Source organism: Anas acuta, chromosome 6 (assembly GCF_963932015.1).
Source record: "Anas acuta chromosome 6, bAnaAcu1.1, whole genome shotgun sequence".
Classification (NCBI taxonomy): domain Eukaryota; kingdom Metazoa; phylum Chordata; class Aves; order Anseriformes; family Anatidae; genus Anas; species Anas acuta.
In genome coordinates, this window is record NC_088984.1 from 16,274,298 (window position 1) to 16,287,005 (window position 12,708).

Below are 12,708 nucleotides of genomic sequence, written 5' to 3' on the forward strand. Positions count from 1 at the left end.
ATTCCCACCAGCGATGGCGAGATGGCAGAGGCGTACCTCTGGCAGCAGCAGCGTCTGTGCCAAACCCTGCACCACTGCTAAACAGCTTCCAAACCCCAGGGGTGGGACAGGAGCAGGCTGCGACTGCTGTTTTGGAGACCTTGAGGGGACGTATCAGGGCACCGCTGGCCATGCCTCAATAGGAAGGAAAGTTTGGGAACACTTCCCTCAACTAACTAGTACCAGACAGCAAATCATACTTTCCAGGAGAATTCCAGAACACTGGAAGTAAAATTAAGACACATTTTGTGAAACTGATACCATGCTTAATTCTTGTTTTAATCTTCATAAGGAAGATAGTGTTAGAAAAAGATTAAAAATTAATATGAAGATATGCATCCTGTAATACTTTCTTCCTAGCAGAAGCCTGAAACTTCAGCTGCATTCTGAAATTTTGTTGTACTTTTAGAACAGGATATATTGCAAATAGAGCTCATTATTAAAAACCTTCTGGTAACATAGGGAGAATCCAAAATATATTTTTCTGAAATGCATTGGTGACATAGGAAAAAAAAACATAAAAAATTTAAAATATAATAAAATAATTATATACATTATTTACAAAAGCAGCCTATGTTTTGCGTCTAGACTGGAAATATGTTACAAGTGAGCAGTAGAACTATTTATAAAGCATGGCTGCAACTACTGTGTGTATGAAGTCTTTAACAATTATAGCAGCAAATCTCCAAGGCAGTTTAAAATCTAAACAGACAAAATACAAATGATAAAATATAAAATAAGACAATAAAAAGCAGCATGACAGAATATTAAGGCACTTGAATGTTTAGCCACTAATGCTGTTTTCTTGTTTGTTTGTCTTTTTAAAATGTAATCTCTTTTTTTTGTGTGTGTTTAAAATGGAAAGTAGGGTGGCTTACAGAATTAGGACACATGAATGCATGAGTGGGTAACATCTATGGATAAATTTATAAGCAATAATAAAGCAGATATACATGAAAAAAAAATCTGCTATCTTTATGAGCCTAGTAAACTCAACATATGAAATTATTTGTGTGCCAATGACTGTTCATTTTCTCACAACTGAAATGGCAATTTTCCGTATCATTAGTGACAAGTTCGGCAGCAAGGATCTAAGCACTGCTGCCCTCCTCTATATACAATTGTTTCTAGAAAGTGAATTTTGTATTAATGTAATGTCTGCTTTTAGATGCAACTATTTAATTATTTACACAGAATAAGGCTGTTCATTGATTGCTTCCTACCTCCATCGTAACACTTCATTCGACAGAGTGGTTCAAAGAACCGAATTCAAATCAGACTGGAACTAGTTGGAGCACCTCTAAATTTAGGGCTCATGAGAGGCATAAAGTAGGGCTTCTATGTATAACTGCCATCTTTGATTCTCTTAAAATACTGAACTTGAAAATTTGATAAACATCTTTAAAAAATAAGAAGCATATGTTATTCATTGGTATTTTGAACAATGTACAAAAACTGGTGCTAAAACCAGGCAGGGATTAAAAATGCAAAATAAAAACAAAAAATACAGCAGAATTTATAAGGAATATTTCTTAGAGTATGAGTAATAGGAAGAGAGCTTTCCTTTACTTCCATAAAAGCAAAAACCATGGACCCAGTGTTCACATCCATGTCAGAGAAGCAAACTGAAAATTCCCCTTTTCTGGGTGGGTTCAAACATGCAGTTCTGCAGAACAGAATACCACTAAGCAAACAGCTATGGCCCAGGAGTGAATATATTGTCACATCGAAGTGAAAGCACAGATGGGCACACAGAATGACAATTAGCTATACGGGGCCAGGCCCTAAAATAGAGCTCTAGTCAAATACTCACTAACCAAGTGAACTTCAAAAAAGGTGTGTTTTTTTTTTTCTTTTGATTGTTTGTTTGTTGTTTTTTGTTTGATTGGTTTTGTTTGTTTGTGTTTTTTGTTTGTTTTGTTTGTTGTGGCTTTGTTGTTGCTTTTTGTTTTGTTTTGATTTGTTTTGGTCTGTTTGGGGAGGTAAACAAATAAAATCCATGTTTTTCTTTTTTTTTTCAGAATAAGTCGTATATATCCAGTAACTACAATCTCACTAAAGATGAAAGATGTTTGTCTACTGGAAACTAGCTAAATAAAGTAGGAATTACTCTCCTGGAAGCTGGGTCTTAAATGATTTCTCCTAAACATTTACTAGCTGTCATCTAGGGAAACATACACAATTCAGCAATTTAATCACAATCACTGATTTTAATTTTTTGGGAAACAACCAGACTATGCCTCAGGGTGCTAAGGAAAGGAGGAAAACATAGCTATCTAAAAATTCAGATAACAATACAGTTAAATTGTTAAATGGCAGATCTTTCTCTGCTAGACAAAGACTTAAGTATATAAGAGCTGAAAAATAAAAGTCCCACCAACACCAGACCCAACCCTGCCTCCAAAGCTTACAATCAATGCATCAGAATTGTCATTTGAGCTAGAAACTGAATTTTAAAAGATAATCAAATGCAGTTAAAAAAATATTTTCAGTCAAGTGTTAATTAACTACATTGCCCAGACTCTCATTTTCAAAGCCACGTACAGGGAATAATCATCATGGAAAAAAAAAGAAAAAAAAGAAAAAAAAAAACACTTCTGAAAAATGTGGAAAAAAATTGCCTTTTCTTTTGGGAGTCAGGGGCAGATATACAGACAAACGAGAGTAAATGAGCATTCTTTTCAGGAATAATATCTACACAAAGTGAAGGCTGCATGGTTCACCAATTCAGGGCCAGAGGAAAGACTATGAACAGAACAAAGACTTGGGACAGAAGAATGGAGGACTCTTCTGTGGCTGACTGGCTGAAGGAAACCTACTTAGTCTGGACTCATGGCAACCTCGGATACAAAAATCCCATAAACAACAGGGCACTTGTGCATGCAACTCCCTGTACACTGCTCTGAAAATTCATTTTGCAAAGATTTTTCTCCCTCTCGACTCTTACACATGCACACACTGCACTGCGTGTTAGTAGCTTTCATATCCACTTAAATGCTAGAGCCAAGAAACACTGTGCGCATTCACCAGCTCTGCTTTTCTGTAAAAGAGGCTGAGAAGTTGGCATCTAGTCCAAAGGGACCATATTACAAAATATTTAAAGAGGGATTGAAAGGCCATGCACCAAAATGCCAAAAACCCAATGAAGCCAAACCTGTTAAAGAATGTGGTTTTGTGCGGTGCAACAAGATAAAAAATAAACATGTGTAAACTTTAACTCTCTTTGGCTTAAAAATTCAGGCCTTACTTGACCTATGATATTTTTAAACTAAAACTCTTATTTTTAGAACAGTTCTGAATTAAACCTTTCAAAAAAAAAAAAAAAAGGCGAGAAGTAAAGCTGATACTAATACCTTTGGGGTTCGGCATTTTGGCCATTTTAGTCCTGGCACTTATCCATCAAATTCCAAAAGAAATTAATAAGAAGAATCTACTAGAATTAGAAATTAAAAGAAAAATCTACCAAAATATGATTTGGAAATCCCTGTTGTCCACATTACATTGATACTACAAAAGATAGAACTGCTTAATAAACCTTGTTTTTAAGGAACGCACAAACTTCAAAATTTGTCACTCTGGGATTATTTTCAGAGACTACTTTCAAACTCGCTTATTACACTTTATACCACTTTACAGCCACAGAAAAGTGGAACACATTGAAAGCACAAAGGTAATTTGTTTTTTAAAGTCTTATAACATTTGTTAAGTCAAAACAAACTACAACAGGGTCTTAGGCTGCATACTTCTTATCCAAAACCTTGCCTGAGTGGGGAAACAGTTTTTAAGCACGCTAGTAAAGATACTCAAGGCACTATACTCACCAGTATGAATCTTCTCATGCCTCTGTAGCAGGTACTTCTGTATGAAACGCATGTCGCACTGACTGCACTGAAATGGTTTTTCACCTTGAACAATATAATTCCACATCCATAAGTTAATAACTACACAGTGTTGTTTCTGATAACTACTTTTGAGGATTATTAAAATCTTTATAAGAAACCAGCATCTGAGCAAATTCCAAAAATACTCTAGTACCAAAAAACATTAGCCTTACTAAGTATATGAACTCCAGAATTGTTTCCATGATCCTAAGAATCACATTGAGACTAGCATGGAAGAGTGATCTGAAATGGCTGTAACATCCTCATGAACAAGATCAATCATGATGCTGGCATAAGACTGCATTCAGGATACTGGCAAGCTATTATAATGGTAAGTACCTTTTTCACTTCTCCGAACCAGAGAGATACCTCATCAGGCAAATAAGCAGCCGGAGCACATTTTACAAAGGGGTCAATTTTGGCACTTAGGCTACAAGTCAACCCATTACTTTCTGATAAAGAAAGAAAAGAAACCTTGTAAACAGTTAGGTCTTAAGTTGATTAAACATACGTTGATTTTTTTTTTCCTGGTATTCTTTTGACACTTTGGTGCATGGAATCTCTAAGCTTAGATGCCAAGTTTGCTACAGTCTTAAAACTGAAATCCGCATATAGCTGAAAACATTTTAACATAAGTAAACAACCCTTTATATAGCAGAAAAGACAAATTTGAAGTCAAGCAGTACCTGTATGAATGAAGACATGTCTCTGTAAATGGTAGTTGGTTCTAAAGGCAGCATTGCAATGCTCACAAACATGAGATTTGTGGGTTTTCAGACCAAGTGATCCATCCTCATTTATTGTAAGGATCTATTTTAAAAAGAGTAAAATTTGTTCTCACACTACCCTCTAAAGATGTCTTATTAACTACAAAAAAAAACAAAAAAACATTTTTTCGATGCAGAAAATTTAAATATTTCAGGTAAAACAATGCTAATTTCTATAAAGCTACTTCTTAGGCTTTTAGCTTACATTTCCAATTGCAGTCCAATCCAACTTGGGTCTCATTGTACGTTAAGAAGTATTTCAACAGGACGGAGGCAAAAGCATCTCAGAAAATCAACTTAGAGCTTCCCTACTCACAGCTGAGTCATTTTATATGCTACTGTTTACTTTGTCCGTCTGTTGGAAAGGACGCGAAGTAACCAAACCACCTCTGGGCACTGAACCATGGATAATCACATTTTAAAGTAAAAGTGAAAAGTTATGTTATTTTTTTCAAATCATTATTGCAATTTTCAAAGTAACATATAAATTATCCAGGATAGTCATACAAATTACCTACATCTACGTAATACCAGCAATCTTGGAGACAACATTATATTTTAAAAACTAAAACCCCAGAGCCAAACAACTAAGAAAATACTATCATTATTCTCCCAAGGTTTTCACTCAATAAAATATTGCTCACTCAATTTACATGTTAGAGCATCTCCTTGACCAATTCAACGTTCTACACTCAACTGCTTTGATGTCAAAGCAGCTGTTTTAATATAAAGTTGAAAAAATTAACTGAAAAAAAATACACCATATCTTATTCAATAAAGCTCATTACAGGTTTGCTCTAATTTGGCAAAAAAAAGAAAGAAAAAACCCACACCCAAACTCGCTATCATCTCTGGCAAGAGCATAAGAAAACCAGTAAATAAATTACATTTCCAGAAGTCTTACTTAACTGAAAACAGAGCTATAAAGAAGCGCTTAAATAACCTTACATAAAACATTTAGTCCCTTGTTATTAAAAAATATAAAATAAAAATCTGCTAGGGAAACACATCTGCATTTTGATTAGCTATGATGTTTAAAGTTTTATGATAATGATAGCGATGAGAAAGGGAGTCAGAATAAATGAAGTATCTCTGCACAGTAGCAAAAACTATAGGATCTACTTAACAATTTTTAATTTTGCTGCATCAAAAAATCAGCAAGAGTGAAAAGTCTCAGCTAGCAAATTCTTGCGCATTCACTCTGAAGGACAAGCACATTCATACGTTTGTAGGGTTGGTATGTTACAGCTCCAGTAAGTCTCTGATACAGACGACTATAATAATGAGGTACTGTAACAGCATTCAGCTAATGAAACGCTAACTGGTTATTTAAAATAAATGTAAATACCTCCTATGATTTTTTTCATAAATTGATTTTTTTTAAATAATTGTGCAAACTAACCCTGAGCTCTTCCACTGCATCCATTCATTGCACCATGTCTTAAATCAAGAAAACTTTGGCAGTTTTCAGAATAAAAGTAACAAAAGCGTGTGTGTGTGTGTACATGCATGCATTTGTGTTCTTGTGCATGTGTGTGTGCATGGAAGGGGAAAAGTAGATAGGATTCATAAGAGCTACTGACTTTTTATGTATATGAGGACTAGATTAATAGAACAAATTTCAGACGTTTCAGTATATTAATTGACTTCCATTTGTAAAAGTCCCAGCTGCTGTTTGGATGGAAAAATCAAGCCTGTTGCTCTGGGAACACTAACTCAAACTGCAGAAGGCTCTCACCTATGTCAGCCCTTCAGCTTCATCCTGCCATTCTACTCTGACAAGCTTGAAAAAAGGGGAAGAGAGACTGAAAAAGAACCTGTTTAACAATTCTCCTGATCATTTTTCAATCTTTTGTTATCTCAAAAGAATGGCACTGACAGACTGGAAGATAAAAAGGAAGCATGCAAGTATATGTCTGTAGAAAGAGGGACACATGCCTCTCCTACCTTGCAATGTTTCCATGGAAGTGATCTGTGGAGGGTACTCGACCTACATCGCCTTTCTCTATCAAAAGGACAAATACCTTGATGCAAAGGATTTGGAACTTGCTTCCACACCCAATTTGATATAATTTGTCAACTTTCCAAGAATACGACAGTGCTTTGAGGAGGGTTGAAGGGTCCCAATCCCAGGACAACAAGCAGGAGTTTTTGGAATTCTTCGTGGTGTTAGGCTGAGTTTTCCTTCAATGCATACACAGTCTAGGTTGGTTTCAGAGTAGGCTTATTTTAGGGCTTCTGTGTGATGATATATAACTGGTTTTTACCTATCAGAGCTTCCAGCATATGGTCTATTTTAAATCTGAAGATGGATTTGGAGAGTTGCTAGAAGGTATAACACTGCTACCTCATGAGGTGAAATGATTCTGTTTTTATCTGAAGTGGCTCTCAACAGAAGAAAACCTAAATTTTCAGACATATAGGGATACATACTCTTCATGAATGGATCTACAAAACAATTTTTGAAGTAACAAACCAGCAGCTATCATAAGAATCTTTTGATATCAATAAATACATATATGAAGATGATTATGACCACAGGAATATTCCCTACCGGTAGATTATTTTATATATATTAGTAACTTTTTAGACTTTTCCAAACTACCGTTTTAGATTTCTTTTTAAAAACTTTTCACTATGCATAAAGCATATAAAATTGTCAGGCTCACAGAAAAGCACAACTATTATTAGACTGATACAGAGTAATGATTTATAGGTTGTCTACAAAGCTACTGACTCATAATTTAAAAAAAATATTTGGAGAGAACTCCCTGGAGAGACAGATGTTAAAATATGTCAAGGGTTCATGTTGCTAAAAAGAGTTCAAAGAAAAACACTGTTATATCAGGTTTTGATTTGGGTCTCTGGTAAACTTCAGAACTGCATCTTCACTGAGCAAACAAACAATTTCCAGCCTAACTACTTCAAATGCTAATGAAATTAGTCATAGTCAACCCAATCTTCAGGTTCTTTTAATCTTGGTTTTGCCAAATCAATGTCTTACTTTTGCTGGTGAACGCTGTTTTCTTTTCTTCTTTTTCTGCAAATCTACTGGCTCTCGTATTTGTTTTTTGTCTCGTTTCTGTTGTTCAGATGCATCAGTAAAGGTAATTTCTTGCTTTACACTGATCTGTTAAGATACCAAGTGCCAGTTTCAGGTAAGGTTCTCACTACAGAAAAGCAATTTTTCAATTTTAGAAGATGACAAACTGCTGAAACAAAAAACCTTTTTCTAAGGGAATTATCGTGTGGCTTCATTCTTTCAGAAATTTAAGTGAAAGGAATAATAAGAATCTTAAGTAAAAAGGGCATAGTTAATTTTTACAGTGACATTTTGATGTATCCTTTCATTCATCTCCCAAAGTCTTTCTTCCTTCTGATCTGTGGTGATTTTGAGATCAGTTCTTATATTAAAATCACTTCCATCTGTAAAACCATTCAGCTTTTCACACCTACTTTACTTTAGTCCGTGTATTGTCAATGCAAGATTTAACGGAATAGTTTAGTATATATTTAAGACAGAAGTACTTTTAAAGAAAACAAAAATATTGCTAATGATGGGATTTTTTTTTTTCCAAAAATATTTCTTCACCTATTGTGCACTTCAATGAAGAGCAAGATACTCTTACATTTTTCTAACAGCTGAACTGCCTGATCTACAACTAACAGAGTAGTGTTTTCACAACGCTACCTTTCCGAGGATTATTCTTCATATATAAGGCTAGCTGCTTTTAAGGTCCTTGTAATTATCCTTTATGTTTGACAGCTATCAGTGATGGTGTGCTGCTTTACAGACAGACGTTCTGCTTTCAAAAGGAAGTCATCTGTATTCTCTCTGGGCAAGATGAGGAAAACTTTCTATTAGATCTCAAGGAGGGGCATATTTATGGTCATGTATGAAGTGTCACAGTCCAACCTGCAGCGTGAATGCAATTGCTAAGCGTCCACATAGCTTGAAAACATATAAGAAGATGCTTCCTGCGTCAAAAGAAACTAAACAGCACTATCAACAGCATAAACAGTATGCAACTTTTCATAACGCTATTTATTCTGGTTTGTAGTTACCCTCGAACATTAAATGTATTTAAAAGAGCACAATTTAACTCGTTAATTTTATGGCAACAGCCTGATTATAAAATATTTATAAAACAGATACTTAAAGATTATACTTAATTGGAAAAATTTGTCCACAGCCAGAGGCAAATGACATTTTCATAAACAGCATCTATTCATAAATATTTTGATAATCAAAATCCAAACAAGCAATTAATAGATTCTTGCCAGAGTAGGATAAGACTATCGGATCAAGCTCCCTAGTAATTTCTCCAATATTTCACAAAGAAATTGCTTACAGGGACATTAACAGCATACTGCAGCCCTTGAGGAAGTCTATCTTGCGCATCCATGTCATCATCATTTTTTACCGTCTCCTCATGGACCATGAGTTCATCATGTGAAATCATCTCTTGCTGTCGAAGTTCACTTTCCTGTAACACTTCGTCTGCCGCAAGAATTTCTTGGTGCGCCATAGTCCGATCTTGAAGCACTGCCTCTTGCCGGTCTCCCGATACTCCGGACTGGTCAGATACTGCACCCATCCCTACCATAGCCCTGGATGACTGCATTTGGTCTATGCCACCACATTTAAGAAATAATCCTCCCAGCTTGTCTTCAATGTTCATTCTTAAGTGCAATAACCTACAAAGAAAGTTTTAATAGTAAACATCTACAATCCGTGCTCTTGCTTCAAGTTTTCACTTAAAAACATTTATAAGGCCCCAGTCAGTACTCAGCATACGTACATGCACTCCCCTCCTAACAGCGATACCCGACCAGAAGCGGGGAGTTGGATACCTTGCTTCAACACGGAACGATTCTCCTTTCACACACATGCATGTGCACACCAACGAAGACTTTCAGACAAAAGGTTTATAACAAGGTGCCCTCCGACTGCTGGCAAAAGCCTGCGTAAACGAGACCTAACTCCTTATTTTTTCAAAAAATGTTGTTTTTTCTTCCCCTTTTTCTCTTTTTCTGCTTTGATTGTCTGAGAAATGCCAATGTTTTACTGGTCCAGCTCCCTCTATTTCCTTGTTCTTTACATGCTCTTTTGTTACAGCTACCCCGGGGCATGCTATAGCTGCAGGAACACCTTTAATATCCCCGAGTGAGAGAAAAGAGAACTTTCTGGCTAAGCGTGCACGTCAAGGAAGGACTACAGCGAGGTACAATTTGTTTATGAAAAGGGCAGTCATTTTCACACCCCCTAAGCTGGCGCATTAGTCAGGAAACATTAATTCCAGTCGTGAAGAGCAATACCGGTAGTTACACTGATTCGTGATGCACAGATACCAAGTGGAATATTCCAACAAGTGGCATGGCTTTCTTCGCTGTTGTCTAACACAGGGCAGCAGGCTTTTGTGGCTGGCGGTGGCAGCATCTACTTGTCCCCTCCCTGTTCCTCAGGTGATGTGACTTTGCTAGGACAGGACACAGCCCTCTGGACCTCCCTACACACCGCGGGATGTGCGGCATGGCAGGGCTAAAACTTCTGGGTGTCCTGCATGGGTCCCAGGAGCCAGCCTCCTCCGTGCTAGTCCCCAGGCCCCGAACTCCTACCTGCTGCACAGTGCACTGCTCCAGACAGACCCACAGACAGACAGACATCCCTCCTGCACCCCTGCCTCGTCCCACAGCTGGCGGCAATGGCTACACAACAGCACGGGGTAGGAGCAGAGGCACAGTGGGGCCGGGAAGCGTGGGGTGAAGCACAAACAGGAGCATATCTTGGGGACAGCTACGCCAGCCCCTTGGATTTTGTCGCATTCAGAATCACAATATGAACGGGATGGCAGTGCAGCCCCCTGCAAACCCACTGCCAGCTCCCTGCAAACCCACTGCCAGCTCACCAAATGATTGGATCAAACGAGTGTACATCAACTATTTAAATTACCAGTCTTGTTTGATCGCTTTCCAAAGCACTTTCTTCACCAGGAATATCTTCTGAAAATTCTTGATGCACCTGAAACCTTTGCAAAGATTTGTTTGTGCCAAACTACAGGGAGCTTACAAAGCACGGAGCAGCCTTTCTGCAGGTGAGATCCTAGCGTACTGGGTAGGAACACAAGCCACCAGAGAACCAGCTGACAAAGATCTGGAAGTTCTGCTACATTATACTTTGCTTCCAATACTACTATTAGCTCTTAATCTTCTTCCTAAAGTAAAATTCACTCATTTTTTCTAAAAAATGAAATTAAAAAATTCCACATTAACACTTTCTAGTTGCAGCTCATGTCATACAGCACAGAACTGGAATAACATTTGTTCCCATGCCCTACCAGGAGATGTTCCAAATTTCTGACTGTATCACTGAAAAGCTGATAGCCAGCACGGGCTGACTTCGAGTTTCAGCTATTTAAGTGGCACACCAAAGAAAGAAGCTTTTCAGACAATTACAGGTCTTTTTAATAAGCCTTCTGCTGCCACAAGTCAGGAGGACACAGTCACCAAGCTAAATCTGTTTATATATGACAATGTCATCAACAATTTTAATAATCTCCCTTCCTATGCAAAAAACAAAAACAAAAACATTTTAGAGACCCAAAAAAGCCTGTGATGGAAGCAGAAGAGGAAAAATTCTGTTAAGAGCATTTTTGCTTGTTATCTGTCCTTTTTCTGTTCTGCAATTTTAACACAAGGAAGTTTGGAGTCTTTCTCTTGATTTTCAAAGCATCTGTCTTCAAGTACTGACAACTCCTTAATGTCGTGAGCGAGCTCAGGTACTGCTAGGTGACAAGCTTACTCCCAGTTAATCCACTTTATAGGAAGAGAATGGGATTTCACATCTTCAAGAGAAAACGGATGTCTGGCATGCCACACAGCCACCTAGAGACATTATATAATCCATAAAGTATTTCGGGGAGGTAACTGGGAAACCATACTGATAGTTTCTCAGCAGCAATACAAGCAAAAAAAAAAACCCTGGCATAGCACAAAGGCTGCATTTTTTCTACCAGTGCAGGTCTCCCAGAGAGATCGTGCAACAGACCTTAGTGATCCTAAAAGAACATAAGGGTGAATTTATCATTTTATCAGTGCAGAGGATCCTGTGTCAAGTAAGAAATGCGAGAAGGAACTCAAGGTCTTGAGAATCTGTCTCCCATGGAGTCACTATTTGATAAAGGATGGTGTGAAGGAGCTAAGGTTTCTTGGTAGGGCATGTTAAATATGTAGAATGAAAGATAGACTCCAAGGAAAATGAGCAGATATATTTATTCATTTCAACCTTTATCCCAAGTTTATCCACTCTCAGCATACATCTTACATAGATCATCATCTGCTGCACTTTTGTTCCATGCTACAGAAATGTGGCAGCGTAAGCTCAGCACAGTCTTTAGAGGAATGGTATGTGCAGGTACTGGGATACAAGAACTCAAGTTGATTTAAGGAAAAAAAACAGCATCAAGTCTGAGAACACAGTGGCCCTGATCACTCTGCTCAAGCCACTCACGGAAACGGTTGCTCCACATGAAGCATACTGCCATCTCACCCCGAAGTTAGGTATGAATTGAGGAAATCCTGGATACAAAGCTATTTCCTGGCAGGAAGATAGGCAGACAAATGAAAATAGAGAGACCCGAGCATTTCAGGCTGCAGAAGAGCTGCCGCTCTCGCCAACAGAGACGGGCAGATTCACAGGGGAGCTGGCAAGACAGAGCAGCTGCCCAGAAGACAGTCGGGCACTAGATGGCATGTCCTGGTCTCACTAGAGCTCTGAGTTGCCAGGGGAAGGGAAACTATTTCGTTCTCACCCTGCCAAGTAGACTTAGCAGAGTCATGCAACTGCAAGCACTCGGTTGTTTTCCAATCATGATCTTGAGTCATATCAGCTGCTGGTACAGTGAGCGTGCTGCTTATTGAATCAGGCTTTCAAACATCTGGCTTTTCAGAGAGAAATAACGAGAACTCGTAGCGTATTCGTAGGCTGCGTACTCTAAGCGATGAAGCACGGTGTAAGTCAT

General features: G+C 37.9%; 1 protein-coding gene across 2 annotated transcripts in view; it reads right to left on the reverse strand.

Annotated features, from left to right (window-relative positions):
* Positions 1–12,708, reverse strand: part of ZNF148 (zinc finger protein 148) — a 39,759-nt gene that overhangs the window by 11,854 nt on the left and 15,197 nt on the right. The window contains exons 2-5 of one of the 2 annotated variants that reach the window (XM_068687575.1): positions 9,040–9,385; positions 7,692–7,817; positions 4,607–4,730; positions 3,861–3,944 (exon numbers count right to left, since the gene is read on the reverse strand). In XM_068687575.1, coding sequence (XP_068543676.1) covers positions 3,861–3,944; positions 4,607–4,730; positions 7,692–7,817; positions 9,040–9,369 — 664 coding nt within the window. In that variant the 5' untranslated portion in view covers positions 9,370–9,385. The remainder of the gene's footprint in view (positions 1–3,860; positions 3,945–4,606; positions 4,731–7,691; positions 7,818–9,039; positions 9,386–12,708) is intronic. The other variant, XM_068687576.1, reaches the window with a different exon arrangement.